General features: G+C 40.9%; 2 protein-coding genes across 5 annotated transcripts in view; one reads left to right on the plus strand and one right to left on the minus strand.

Annotated features, from left to right (window-relative positions):
• rin3 (Ras and Rab interactor 3) overlaps positions 1-339 on the minus strand; it is a 17,135-nt gene extending 16,796 nt beyond the window's left edge. The window contains exon 1 of the mRNA XM_031877852.1: positions 237-339. Coding sequence (XP_031733712.1) covers positions 237-257 — 21 coding nt within the window. The 5' untranslated portion in view covers positions 258-339. The remainder of the gene's footprint in view (positions 1-236) is intronic.
• LOC116400157 (uncharacterized) overlaps positions 1-15,610 on the plus strand; it is a 42,070-nt gene that overhangs the window by 3,622 nt on the left and 22,838 nt on the right. The window contains exon 1 of one of the 4 annotated variants that reach the window (XM_031877850.1): positions 10,451-10,469. The exons of 1 other annotated variant lie outside the window; for it this stretch is intronic. The gene's annotated coding sequence lies outside the window, so the exon portion shown is untranslated. Of the gene's footprint in view, positions 1-10,450; positions 10,470-14,776; positions 15,100-15,176; positions 15,500-15,610 lie in introns of those variants that run through there. 2 more of the 4 variants (XM_031877848.1, XM_031877851.1) reach the window with 2 other exon arrangements.

Consider the following 15,610-nt stretch of genomic DNA (forward strand, 5'->3'; position numbering starts at 1 on the left):
ATACTCAAACCCTGTAGTTTGGTCGCCAACGTCACATATGTGTATATATATAATTACGCATTTTACGGAAATCCGGAGAATATTTAAACACTTCAATGTCTTAGACTACCAAACTACAGGGTTTGAGTATTGTCTCTGAACGTTCTGTCCAAAACGCAATGTTTTTTTCCAGAGAGGTTTTAATATAAACTCTAATTCGAAGAGTTGAACAGTGTGTAAATGTGTGTGTGTCTCACCCCAGCCATCTCTTTCTCCATTATACTTGTGGTTTGGTCTTGGCTGAGTCCTTTTGGCTGCCATACAGAGACACTCGCAACCAGTCGAGCTAAAGGACTCAGCAATGGAGGAGTTGGAGGTGATGGTGGGATAACAGGGGTAGGAGGAGGAGGAGGAGATGAGGGGGAGGAGGAGGATGGGATTGCTGGCAACAATGGAGCGGGAAGAGAAGTTAAGAAGGGAGTAAGATCAGTTGGCTGCAGAGAAAGCAGGGGAGCAGGAGAGACTGGAGTAGGGGAGAGAGGGGGAGGAAGAGACGGGGGAGGAGGGTTGTAGGAGAGAGGGGGAGGAACAGAGGAAGGGGGAGGATTGGAGGAGAGGGGGGGAGGAGGTTTGGAGATGGGAGGGAGAGTAGGAGGGGGTTTGGAGATGGGGGGTAGAGGGGGAGGGAGGGTTGGAGGAGTGGATGTAGGTAGAGGAGCACACAAGGGGAGCTGGGAGGACTTCAGCGTGGGAGGGGGCGGTTTGGGTCGACATGGCCGGACCGGAGGGTTGGAGGAGGGCAGGGAGGTTGGAGAGAGGGGAGAAGATGGAGGGACGGAGGCAGGAGAGGGGATGGATGGAGTGTCAAGTGATCCTTTCAGAGGGCTTGCATGGCTGTAAATGGAAAAAAAGGCGAAAGGTTAGAGAAGGAAACAACATGTGGAGGATTTGTTTATATCTCGTCTCTGCTTCAGTTTGCCTCCAGAAACGAGCATCCGGTCACCAGGACTTGGATCATTGACTTGGATTGCAGAAACACTTCAGTAAAAGCTGAAGCTTACCCCGTGTGCTGCATGCAGTTGTGTGACACATGATGTGTTTTATAACTGTGAATGACTGAAACCGTTGTTGAGAGGGCCAGGGGCCATCCATTTGCTTTAAGGAATCTGCTGCATTGTTTTGCTTTATGGCACAAAACAGAAAGATGGTCTGCTGTTGCAGTGTGGTCTCAATTTGACATAAGTTTTAAGGATAGAGCTGGTGTTATTCTATATTTTTCTTATTGCCATCTATTCCAACATGTTGGCCCATCTCTCAATACTTCCCAATGTCCTGACCGTGTCTCTAGCATTCAGCCCCAAGCCCATTGGTTACTACTTAACATCAAACTCAAAGCCTACATCCAATTACATCCAAAGTCAGTGCAAAGACGCGAATGAACGCAACTATATGTGAAATCAAGCCGAACAGTGCGAATGAGGCGAATTAAATGGCGCGTATAACAAGACGTTAGCCTCATTCACAAGTTGACATTTTTCAACTCAAGTAACAAATTTGCATGACGCTGTGTCTCAAAAGCCTATGAGCGTTGAGATTCTCCTCCTGTCATCACTGATGTCCTGACGTTGTTGAATCAGAAATGGAGGAAAAAAATATTGTAGCCATAGGTTTTCACCCAGAGCTCTATAATACATAGTCCAGAGACTGGACGAAACTATGTATGGGTCAATGACATGACATGCATATTTTCCACAATAGAGTCCACAATTTCCTTTTTAAAATAATTCGTGACATATATCATTTCATTCTATAAAACCTATCCAGTTTTGATACATTTTCAGTACAATCAAATAATATATATTATTTTATGTTTTGGCATCTCAAACCCTGAAAATGTCAGGCGGTGCACCTGTCCTAGCAGATGAACAGTCTAAGAAAACTATTAAAAAAGGTATTTAAATGATAATAAATTAAAAATAAAATACTATGGCATGCTTTTATTGTTGAAACGATTCAAATAAACCAAAATTTTTACACATACCAATAGTTTTAAGCTGTTGCGATAATTTAAAAACCTTTGTCCAGCAATTTGAATGTTCTCAAATATCAGGGTGGCACAGCTGTAAAGATGGGACTTTTATTATAAAATGAAAGTGGAAAACAGTAAACAGGTTATTGCATCATCAAGAGGACCTCAACTGACCTTTATAGCAGAGTGAAAACGTTTTTATATCTCTTTTGAATATTGATAAAAACAGCTACTTTCAACTTATAGGTAGAGTGGTTCACTTTCCATGTCAGGGCGGTACAACCAATGTAAAACTAGAAAAATGTTATTTTATCATAAATGTCTTTATTTTATTTAAAATGTATATGTATGAAGTTGTTAGCAAGAACAAAAGCTAATGCTAGTGTCCTAGTAGATGCCTGTTTAATATGAAATCAGTTGCAAATGTCAGGTGGTGCAACCAGTAAGGCAGGTGGTGCAACTGCAAAGAATGTTACTGTATGATATTATATTTAAAGCTCTGACATTATTTTAAAAAAAATTTCAAAAGTTTAACAGTGTTAAGTTAATGTTATTATACACTTTCAAACTATTTTTCATGATATTAATGAATATTGTTTAACTATTAAGGATGCCACTGTCAAGTAAAGCAAAACCAGCACGACGCAGGGAGCAGACAACAAGTCCTGTATGGAGTGTGTGCAAAACGCTGCTACAATGAGGTAGAAGCTGCAACACCCCAGGCGGAAGCGACTGTGATTTTGCCTATTCCAGTTATGTGCTAAATATGATTACTATGAAATATTTACTACTTTTACTTAAAAAGAGTCTGTTGACTAAAAGCATGTTGTTGTATTTGAAAAAAAAAATGCAAATTGTCTGCATATTTGCTGTGATTACTAATATTGTCAGGTGGCACAACTGATAAATGTCATGGTGGTGCGACCAGGTAAAATATTAATTTAAAGCAATAAATAATAGGTTAAAGTCAATTTTTTTTGCTTAATATGATGTGAAGAACTATTTTATTGAATGTATTCATTTGTATATTTGTATTATTATGTTTCTCTGTTTAAATGTAAAGTCAAAAGTTAAATACACTAAATACCTGGCCAAGAGAACACAATTATGATAAATTATTGTATATATATAAAACACAACCACAAAATACGATGTGTTAGACACAGTAGACACTCTAAGGGATACTTGTCAAAAATTTCAGTTTGAATAAATATTAGGAAAATATATATATTTTTTATAAATATGTGGTTGCGCCACCTGACATTTTTTAGCCTGTGAAGTTAAAAAATACTGTTAAAAACTATTTAAAACACTATGAAAAGTTGGTTCACAACTTAGACGTGTTTCAATACATTTTTCCAGACACAAAAATATGCATTGCATCCATTTTGAAGATAATTTTTAAAATTACCTTTTTAGAAGCCTTATTCGTCAATGACCCGTATATAAATGTGCGTGTAAAATACCATATGGTACAATCAATAACAACTGCCGTATTTACACCTATATGATGTTATTTTGAGTGTTGATGGAGCTGCTACATTGTTAGCAAAGCCTAGCACCGATCGATGAATATAGACTTATTACTAATCTGCAACATTATGTAGTTATTTCAGCATCCTTTTTATCCGGTCATTGCAATTAAATCACAGCAATTTTTTTAATTTTGTGTTCATACAGCTGTGGTAAACCAGCCGATGTGTGGCTTGCTAGATACAGTGAATACAGCTCAGTGAAATGAGCAAACACGTGAACAAACACGAATTAACCTGAGATCAAACCTCGACGAGTAACACAACGCAAAATTTGCTTGGTGTGAACACAGCATAACTCGGCATTAGTAATGCTGCATTAACAGATTAATTTGGGCCCCTTGAGAGCAGCAGAACAAGCATTAAATGCAACATTGACATACATGTGTGATGATTGAGATCACCACAGTAGCACTGGCGTGATACATCTTTGCCATGTCTGTATGTGCGACAGAGTCTTCTCTTCAGTCCATACTTGAACTCTCTCTCACCCTCTGGAGTTCAGCATCTAACATTATTAAATTAATAATCCTTAAATATATTCCTGTAAACTGATTTTGAAACTGTAGTTTAGAATTTTTTTATTTGGTAACAACACTAATGAAAGCCGTGGCTAAAACCCCAACAATGTTGGTGATATTTCTCTGCAGGTTTGTCACTACAGGCGACACATTACACATGGTTAATTGAGAGCTTGTTACTACTCTATAAAATTAATAATGCAATGCATGTAAATTGGGTGACAATTCTATAATCTAATTTGAAAACAGCTGGGCAATGTGGTGTTAAATTAACGTCAGTCAAACAGGAAGTAGGCTATTGTTGGGGACTATTGTCAGATGAATCTACATTTGTTGTGTTGACAGGTGAAACACGAAAGGTTGCGAAAGGTATAAAATGCACGGCCCACCACTGAGTAACACAAACACACTAACGTAATTGATGCATTGGTGGACCAACAAAAGTTCTACGAGGTAAAATTACTGCTTTTGTCAATTGAATTCGGTGACTTTGAAGAGAGCGATGCAACTCCTTCAGTTCCCAGTTTGAAAAAAGTGTCTGATGGCAAGATAAAGCAGTGAAATATATTTTAAATATCGAGTAAACTTTAACAGATGGTGAATTTTTTAGGGGGGCCTTCTCTTAAGGTTGCTAAAATATGTTTTTCTGCTGTTCCCTTCTGCTTTACCTCGCCGTCAGACAGCCTTTCCGGTAAGCGGTAACTGAAACCGTTATATCGCTCTATTCAGAGTTGCTAGTTTCTTCATAACCTGATTGATTAGCTTACGGCGAAGTGGGTGTTTCCAATTGAAAAACCTGGGAAAGAACACAGATGGGGTCATCCTTTAATGGACCTTAGCTCTTTTAGAGGTATTAAAGGGTCAGTTCACCCAAATAATGTATTTTTTAAACTATGTGGTGAACATCACAAACAAATTTAATTTACCTCCATAGTTTTTGAGTGGTGGCAGAAATCTCATTGCATCTCAATACCTGAGCAAATAAAACATCTGGATGTATAGAAACCATGAGAGGTAAGTGAGATGATATGTTGTTTTGTCATTTGGGTGAACCAACCCTTCAAAATCTAACAGATATTTGAGTTAGCGCCCTACTTAAAATCTGCCTCCTTTGAACTATTTGTTACTTGAACCACTGAATATCTTTTTAAGCCACATAGAATCCTGTTTTGAGTCCGATCACTCTCCTGTGAATTAAAAAAGGAATATTGAGCAAAACTGAGCAAATCACATGTCTGCAGATCACCCTAACCCTGTTAGTGACACACATGTGTGACACGTATATTCATATGGTTCCAAAGGGTCAAAGAGAAATTGTTTTAAATGTGGGATGCGAGCTTTATTTGCAGTCCTTTAGATAACACACCAGCACTTTACTGACTGGTGCAAAGTATCTAAGTACATTACCTCAAATGCAAATATAGATATAGGAGTGGTACTTTACTTGAGTATTTCCATTCCATGCTACTTTATACTTCAGTTCCACTACAAACTACACAGACAAGTTATTACAAAACGAGATCTTTTTAGATTAATCTACCCAACAGAATATGAAATCTCCCTTTCCAGCAACACCAAGCTACTTATGGATCATTAATAACAATAATTCAGTAATGAAGTGTAATATTCAAAAGGAAATCACTCTGCATTACTTTTAAGTACATTTTGCAAATAATACTTTAGCGCCATTACTAGTGACAAAGTAAGGGATCTGAAAACCTCATCCACACCTGACTTTTGCTTGACCTACCATGACCTTTAGGAAAATCGCACTCTTATCAAAAAAGAAAAAAAGCGACACAATCCTGGCACTAGCTCTTTCACAAAATTAATGTAAGTACAGTTTAAAGTTGAGGCTGTTCTACTGTAAAGAGTGACATTCAAACTCACGGCTGCGAACATTAGAAATCAAACATGCTTACAAATCCCCACAGGCCTTATAACGGTCTGATCTGCCCTTTCAGTGGTCAGTGACAACTTTCAACCGCTCTTATTCCCCCATACAAGCAATTCATGGAGTAGAAATGTGATTTGACGAGAAGGTATTGACCTAAATATCAGCCGTTGAGTCATCACATCTGTTTTTCCTGCTCTGGCTGTCTAACTTTTCAACCCCCGGACCCCCCCCCCCCCCCTCCCCTCCGTGGCAGTTTCAACAACCCCCCCTTCTCACTGTCTCGACCAAGTACAGTTCCTCCTCTGTATTTTCACCCAGCTACACTGTCACAGACCCCTCACACACTCACCTTGTGTCCTTGCAAACAACGCTGGCTTCCATCATATTTCCACAGATTAAGTGTTCGGCTGCTCTCTGTCACTCTCTCTCTCTCTGCCCCATCAAGAACCCCGCCTTCCCCTGCCTTTTTTCCTTCCTGCTGTTGAATCGGAGCAGGGCTGAATAAGGGAAAAAAGGCAAAGGGAAAATATGCTTCTCCGTCAGCCCTCCCCTCCGTTTCTGCCTCAACTTCCTGAGCTGATCGTCAGGCAGGAAGAGGCCGAGCACTTTGGTCAGACTTCCACTGCTCTCTGTCTCTGTCTTTCTTTTTCTTTTCTGTCCAAGACAGACTCTCATGCAACTTCTGTCTCATGCAATCATGCTTTGTGGTCCCACTGTTGACAGTCCCGCCTAGTGTCGTTACTCCTTTTTTCTTCTTCTTTTTTTTGTTAAGTGCTGAAGTTAAGACATCGTCCAATAGATGTCATCATCTGCTCATGTCAGCGTATTCAAATCTGTAGATATGGCCCAAATATTCAGCAGATTCTCTGTTAGTCTCCTCCTCTCCTTCCTTCTGCCCTCCCCTCTCCTTTAAAGACTTCCAGATGCTCCCCTGTTCAAACTGTGGAATGTCCCCCCCCCCCCCCCCCCCCTGTTTTCTCCTCTCTTCCTGCCTCCTCTCACCTCCCCTTTTTTTTTACACAATTAAAACTCACAACTTTAGTTGTCTTGTCTTTCCTTCCAACCTTCTCTCATTTGCAATCTATTTTTTATTTTTTTTACCACATAGATCACACTTGGGGTTGGACTGATATGTTGGTGTGAAGCTTTCAGTGTAAAGTGTCTATGCACTTGTTGAGGCTTATCGAGAAGAATCATAATCCTGAGGAGTGACTTGATACTTTGCAGGCATTAAAATACTCAAAACAAAAACCTGAATATTGTCACAAAAATATTGATGCTAATCAGAGACTCGCGTCAGTTAAATTCTAGCACTGTTAACAAAAGCATGGTCTAAAGGTCAACAGCTACCTTTTTTAAAATGTATATTTGCATTTACTTTCTGCGTGGACTTGCAGATGTGGTCAAAGACACACACACACACACGTACACAGCCATGCATTCACAATGCAGCCAAGTGTGGTGACTGTGCAGCTGCTTCCTGTGCAAACAGAGGTGGTCACACATGCTTGGATTCTGCAAACTCTGCTCGGCTGAACGTCACGAGCGGTGAGCAACCACTGGAGGGAGCTCCTTACACGCCATAGTTACAGTAGCCATGGTGGTGGACTATTATAGAACAAAGGCCTATTACACACTATGAAACATGGTTAGTGCTTTTCTAGGCACCGTTTCATCACTAAGCATGCCGTCAGGAGGGAACATGGATCATTAAAATATCATTGTGGTCATAACTGTTCACATCTCTCATCTAGACTGCCTAGGTGTATAATAGCAGTGTAGGTTATACATACTGGCTTAGGTGATTAAAGGTGCATTAATTGATTTACTCAGCCACTAGGGGGCAGTGAAACTAGCTGAAAACAAACACTAAACAACATTATCACCTTATGAAGTTGATTTGGCGAAAGATATATTGAAAACATTTTAAGGCCCTGATTAAACGGAGTGCTTTTTATCAGCCTGAGGAAGCTTTTTGTAATTGCCTAGTAATTGAAATGTTTTTGCCTTAGACTTGCATTCTCTCTACTGACCATCAGGGGGCGACTCCTCTGGTTGTATAGAAGTCTATGAGAAAGTGACTCTACTTCTCTCTAGATTTATTACCTCAGTAAACATTGTAAACATGAGTTTATGGTCTCAATCTCTAGTTTCAAGTCTTCTTCAATACAGCATGATGTTCATTTAGTAAATTATGGTCCATTTAGAGTCAAATAGACCATAAAGCAGGAGATGTTTTACTGCGGGGCTACCTTGTAATTGACAGGTCTTTACCAGAGACTTATACGGCGTCTCTACGTCACTCCCCCGCAGTCTAAATATGGTCACTTCCAATCACCGGTTTCAAAAATCCAAGATGGCGACAGCCAAAATGCAGAACTCGATGCTTCAAAACCGCAGTCCACAAACCAATATACAGTCTATAGTTCTGCATTTTTGCGGGAGTTCCCTGAACGCCTTGAGTTCAAAGAACTTCAGCCAAGACCGGAAAAGAACCCCAACGTTTTCTCATTGTTGTGACTTAACTGGTGACTTTCAGCTGAATGCGTCCGTGGTTGCTTGTAGTAACTTACGTAAATGGTAGGCGCAGATAATAAACAGATTCTGAGATGCTGAGATTCTGGCCACTAAATATTGGGCCACTTGCTAATGTATTCTACCCATTCATATCGCATGGATCTGGAAAGTCACTTTGTTTAGGTTGCATTCACCATCTTTAGTGGTCAATGCCCTTACATAGCTTACATGCTTGACATCATTGTTTCCAAACTGTAAAAGGGTCTATAGTTAATGTTCTACATTTCACTAGACTTTCTGTTAGATTGCCACTCTACTTGGCAAGCTCACTACACTTACTGTGAAAATGTGATTTGTGGCATTTGTGTCGGTCACAGGCAGCCATATGCTGTGCCAGAAGCCTACCGTGGTGCTTATGAAGACATTCCTAGCCAGTGCTTTGTCTTTTATCTGCCTTCTGAGCACATCCGCCATTTTCTGTTCTAGCTCAAATAAACACTGAGCATTTGGTTTAGGTGATTCATTTGTTTACCGGGAGCTGTCTGCGGGATTTGACTGTCTTTCAAAGTTATTTTCCCGATGATAATAAAGGAGGAGCAATGAATGAGTTGAGCAGATGTCTCCTCATACGACATGAGTTTGTTTTCTTCCTGATGGAGATAGACACGACTGAGGGAGATAATAAAGCCAAGGCCATATACTGTACCATTCACATACGCATCATTTAACGTTTAATATTGAAACAGTCACGTACTGAAATGTTTTATGTACAAAACAGAGCTGAAACCTTATAACACTGACTAATGAAAACCTTTCCCTTCTCACATGCTAATGAAATGTATATTCTCATTTTCTTGACCTTTATTATTTAGCTTATCTACATATCTGAGGACAGGCTGGTATTCAACAGAAAATGGAAAAATAGATTTAAAGGACATAAATTCAAGAGAGACTGTAAAGGCAAACAAGGTTGTCCATCGGAATATAAACTGTTATCATGTACATTACAGTGTCTATGCTAGCAGCTCTGTAAGGTTATAAACAAAAACTTCCGTATTCATGCCGATTACGTTATTTTGAGTGTTGATGGAGCAGCTACAATGTTAGCATAGCCTAGCCCTGATCGATCCATACTGTATTCAGAAAGCAAGCATTTTATGAATGCATGAATTCAGACCTTTTACAAATTGGCGTCATGATGGAGTTATTTTGGCATCTTTTTGGTCCGTGTATTGTAATAAAACCCTAACCCTCCATACCGCTTGTTAGATACAGTGAAGACAGGCGCCTCTGGATGATGTAATGAACCTAGACACGACGACGTTTGGTTTACGGACATATCTGGGACTTCTACATTATGTAGCTACAAAGCAGCAGTGGTGGTTAATCACGGCATGGTTGATAAAACGTCGGAATTTACACGGAAATCCTCTCTGGTGCGTCGCACGCGAGTGACACAAATGATTTCAACTTCGCACAAGTTGGTGTCAGCAAGGCATGTCAAACTCCGTTGTCAAGTAATGCAAGGTGAAAATTCGATCTGTGTTTGGTGTGAACAAGGAGTTAGACTAAGGTCAAACATTTACCCTCAATGGCAAATTAGACCTCAAGAAACAGTGAGAAATACTTACTGCTAGGCTTCGTCTTCTCACAGCTGTTGGTCTTATCAAACACAACATGCTCAGCTGTCCGGTGTAGACACACCAGGCTCTGCAGTCTGGAGAGAGAAAAAATCACAGCCACATATTTTCAGAGCAAGTCACTGTTTTTCTTTCAGACAATGTATTTTTGAGGCTGTTGACTGAGATCTTTCTCCCTGTCTCTGCTTGCCTCTCTATCTCCTGTCTGTCTTTCTCTCCAACACACACTCACAGAGTCAACACCACTTGAGCTCACATAGCGAACAAGCATAATAAAGGAGAGTGTGAGTCAGTCTTCTTCTCTGTCAATCACACGAAACATCATGGAAACGACTGGTCCAATTCAAGAACCAGGTACAGCTTGCACTTGATACCCAGGAGTTTCAGAAATCTCAAACTATTTTCATGGTATTCCTCGTGTTTAAATCAATTTAATTTAAATCATTTGAATGCATATGGTCCGTACAGACTTTTTGTACAGTGAGCCACATGTATTGTCTTTGTTGTTAGAACTCTGTCCACTGCCTTAGCATTGAGTGAGCCGAATGTTTCTTGCAGGAATATTTGATTGAGGGACATTTTTTTCAGTTGATTAACATAACTCAATACATATAATACTCATACTCATCCTCCTCCTCATCAACATCTGCGTTTATGATAATCATTTAGGACTTCTTAAAAATGTGTTTCCTGCACCGCCGAACAAGTGCCGTAATGGCTGAATAAGAGGCGCCGGTTAAAGTATAAACTCAGTGCCTAATATGTATAATTCTGAATTATCAATCGGATTTAGGTCCTGGGTCCGGATCCGGTCCGCCAGTTGGGGACCCCTGATGTAGACTCAGGGAGCCACAACAGGGGCTGAAGAGCCGCAGGTTGCCGACCCCTGCCATAGACAAATGAACACAGTAGTACAGCAGATGTAAAAACACAAAAGCAGTTCACTTACCAAAGCTGCTGTTCACTTCAAGACAAAGTATATCCTCCTTTCTTTGTTAACAAAGAGTTTAATACCGCGGTTGTACAGAACATCGGTTCAGTTCAGTTCCAGTCAGAGGTTCTCCTGTGAACGTGTTCGTTGAGTTGTAAATCCACTCGGGTCTCTCCAAAAGTTTTCAAAAGCACCGTAGTTTGTAAGTGTCCTGTCCTGCTATGGTGTCGTTTTGCTCACAAGATGCTCAGTTGCAAATAAAACGCATTCCCAGCCATAAAATGTGCAACGCTTCTCCGATGCTGAAATACCGTTCGTACAAATCCTTTTCCATGCTGGTTCAGGGCTGCTAGCTGTGGGGTTGACCGACCCTGTCCAGCTTTTCCTGAAATGTCCTCCAGAAATCCGTTTCTCCTCCTTCAGCCATTGAGTGTTAAAAAAACAAAGCTAGGTTTAAAAAAAAAAAATCTACACCAAGCAAAATGCTAAAAATGTCATGTCAATGTCATAACTTCTTACATATCTTTCAACTTGAACTCTTACTACTAATACTAACTTCTGCAAGCTGCTTCAGCTTCAAAACAGTCACGCTAGCCCACTAACCAATCACAGTGCACGTTAATGCTGAGCCAGCTGCATTAATGCTGACGTACTTGTAGGCCAGCTAGAAGGCTCTAGCACGTCAAAGAATACGCCCAACATGTCAAACTAAAGATCTGATTGGTTGAAGACTATGACAATCAACAATATCGTCCCCATTCACTTAAACTGCAAAGGGATTCATTTGTGAGTCTGCAGGTCTCGGGCCTCTCTTCTTACCTAGAGACACAGAGGTGAAATCTGATTGGATAAAAGCTCTACTTAAAACAAGCTGCACTGGAAGCAGAGCAACTGAGGAAGACAGTAGCTGTGCAATGAGAAAATAAGATAATGGGAAAAATTATTTTATAAATTATAATACAGTGTATTTATGAAAAATTATAAAATAGCTATAACTTTGTGATTCTGTTTAGGCCAGCAGAGAAGGCCTTGCTGGCCCTGACGGCCCACCACTGCATAACAGCAATATGATGAATGGTCGTTGAGATGCTGATTAACTTTACATTTTGAACAATTTATCCTCTTACAAAGCTCTGATATTCCTGCTTAGGATTTTGAAATGACCCAAATTAATGGACAACAGATATGATAATGTGATTCGTTTTTTAAAAGAGCAGAAATTGCAGTGAAGAAGTGCCACTTCCCAGTTGTCATGTCAATGTGGTTGTTGAGTGACCGAAATGAACTTTAAATTTCAGCTATAATCGAGGGGATTGAGAAAAAGTGCCTACATCACACATGTTCAGATAGTACTGATGAATTGATTTTTCCACTGTAAAATGTCCCATATGCATATCTTGGTCACATGTCTTTAATAACCACATTTAAGAAATCCCCGTTCTCAAGATGGCGGCTTGAGGAGGGTTCAGGTTTAAGCTAAAGTTATACTTTCTGCATCTGAGTATATGCAAAGGTCCGCAAGGGTCAGTGTGAGGAATATAACGCGTCTTTCAAGCGGACAGTATAAACAGAACTATGAAGGCAAATCAATGTCAAAATCCACGAGCACAATTGGGATCCACACACCCACGCTCGTGTGTAGAGGTCCTGCGCGTGCAACTCAAGGAGCCCCGGAAATTACTTCTGCGAGCGCTTTGACATCACTCCGCACAGAATATCTCTGCTCGAGCAAGCAAAATTGAAGCTCACGAGGAGAAAACCATGCTGAGGAGCAGAAGTTTAATCTACAGCAATGCATGCTATTATATAAGATCATCGTATGTTTGTAGTGTCAGTACAGTACAATATTTACCTCTGAGATGTAGTGCAATCTGAAAACAACCTCTATACCTCCACCTAGCGTCGGTGTCAGAGTGATATCCGGCCAATCCAAAGACAAGGATTGTAACCAATTAAATTTAGTGATACAATGGTGACTGGGTTCCCCCACTTACTGTCAAAAAGTAAAAAACACTTGTGAGCGAGCAGGTTAAAGCTTCGCGAGCAGAAGAGCAGTGATAGAAGTCGTGCACCAGAGGACGCCCCTCGCGCTCAAAGCATGGTTTTCTCCTCGCAGGCTTCAATTTTGCTCGCTCGAGTGGAGATATTCTGCTCGGAGTGATGTGAAAGAGCTCGCAGAAGTAATTGGCGACCTCGATTTGGGCCCTCTACACACGCTCGCGGGTGGATCTCATTTGTGCTTGGGGATTTTGACATTGATTTGCCTTCATACAGAACTACTATGCATCCATGCTGTCATGTTCGTGTCTGTTTGGAATGGAACAGAGGCTTTAGTTAAGCTGACGTGCCTTTATGCTAATTTTCTACACCTAAGCATTGTATCTCGTAAACCTTTACAATTTCAGTAACGGGTATTAATTACTGCTTTTTGAGACAGTCCGACGACATGTCGCATAAAAGAGACACAAATTCCAGGTAGAGCTTAGCCAACAAGCTGGCGAACAAGCTAATGCAGGAGCTAGCGCTTTTGAAGGCGAGTTTCTGAGTTTACTGTTAATATCTCCAGAGTCATCGATGGAAAGCTTGGGCCACCGTTACAGTTCTTACAAAGCCCCCAATAACTTTACAGTCATGAAAACCGGATCGAAGACTAGGACCTCGGCTCTGTAAGATGCTGTCGATCTTGTCGAGGGCAAACTGAGAGCGCTGGAAAAACAGGCTTTATCTCATTAATCCTGTTTGGTTTTGGCTCTAATTTTGAGTTCCTGATTGAGATGCAGATTAGAAATTTCCAAATATCGTCTTCTGTGATCAACATTACAGGACTGTGCAGCCTTGACAATTAAATAATGTTGACAGCACACCTTCTTCCTTGGATTTTTTTTAATTTTTTTTCTGTAGGTGGCACTTATTTGATTTGATTCTTCCTCTTCTGTTTGCACCGAATGGAAAAAAACCATCACTGCCTGCGTTTGGTACAGGAGCAAAAAATAAAACAAACATACATTATGATACTACTGATCATTGCGTCACATTAACATCTCTTAATGAATAAAAATAGAGCATGTTCTTCCACTCAGCCGTACATGGTGAAATGATGTTGCTGATGACGATACTTTATAAATTGCACTGCACTGTATGTGAGTGCCCATTGTTGCTCTCTATTTCTCTGTCTCTCTCACTCTCCCTGCCGCCTCCACAGTGATGCGTGTTGCATTAACGCTGAGGTGAAGAGTAGGAGGTAGAGGGCAAACTGAAAGGGCTACAAGAGGGATGGAAAAGAAAAGTGTGTGGGAGACTGAAAACATGGATAGATAGATAGATCCTTCCTTCATTCCTCTTCTCCTTCGTTACCTAATTTCCAAAATGTCGGATGGTGATGATTTCCCAAGTGAACACACTCGGGTCAAACTAAATCCAGGAGGGAATGAGAGAATGGGGGAGAGAGAAGAATAGAAAGGTAGCTACACAGAGGGATAAAGAGTGAAGGATGAGACGGAGAAAGAGAGAAAAGAGAAGCAGCTGGAGAGGAGAAGTTGGTCTCTTTACAGCTCCAAAGCTCTTAAAGCCCCGAAGCTGTGTGGAGTGTAAATGGGAGGAGAGAGAGATAGATAGATAGATAGATGGAGAAGAGCAAGAGATGGAGGGAGGCTGAATTGTGGAGAAGAAAAGCTAGAAGGGAGAGAGAGTGAAAGGGAGAGGAGGAGGAGGAGGAGGGTTTGCGTTGGTGTGTTGGTTGGCAGAGAGAGCGCTTGTCAAAAAAACCTTCCTCTGACAGAAGGCATGATTCACAGCAGAGAGAGGGAGTGAGAGTGAGAGGGGAGAGAAAGAGGGGGGGAGAGAGGGAGACAAGCATCAGAAAAAAGCAAAAAACGGCAGAGAGAGAGAGAGAGAAAGAGAGAGAGAAAAACGACAGGGGCAGAGAGATGCCAGTAAGAAAAACAAATGAGGACGCTGATTTGAGGCAGAATGACAAGACGCTAACAGGATGGGACTGAAATCGACGGATTGGATTGACTGAAGCCGTTTAATGACTGTGACCATGTTGATAAGGTTCTGGCTTTTCTATTGATCGGGGGGGGGGGGGAGAGAGGGTGGGAGGGGGCGGGAGGGATGAGAGAGAGAGAGAGAGAGAGAGAGAGAGAGAGAGAGAGAGAGAGAGGATGCTTAAGAACGAAGGGACGTTGAAAAGATATGGAGCGAGATAAAGAGACCAGGAATGATTCTCAACTATCAATAGGCTCCTTTGATGGAGCTTAACTAAGTTGTGAGGAAGGCATATATGCAAATTAGACAGTTCTGACTCTTTGATACTATATTTGAGATGGATATCAGTGTGGATACTTCAGGACTACGGCGGAAAGCCTTCTAAAGATGTTTTTTCGATATGTGAATGTCAATCTCTTCTTTTCTTTATGTGACAAAAAGAAGTCTTAATGGAGTTTTTAAACCAGTAAATGATTTTTCATTTGTCTCTCAACTTTTATTCCCCTCTGAACTGGTGAATTTAGTCAGTGTCGTCACAAGGTTGCCAGTGTGTGTTGGGGGGGGGGGGGGGGCCATG

The sequence above is a fragment of the Anarrhichthys ocellatus genome, unplaced genomic scaffold, assembly GCF_004355925.1.
Source record: "Anarrhichthys ocellatus isolate YVR2014 unplaced genomic scaffold, GSC_Weel_1.0 scaffold152, whole genome shotgun sequence".
In the NCBI taxonomy this organism is placed as follows: domain Eukaryota; kingdom Metazoa; phylum Chordata; class Actinopteri; order Perciformes; family Anarhichadidae; genus Anarrhichthys; species Anarrhichthys ocellatus.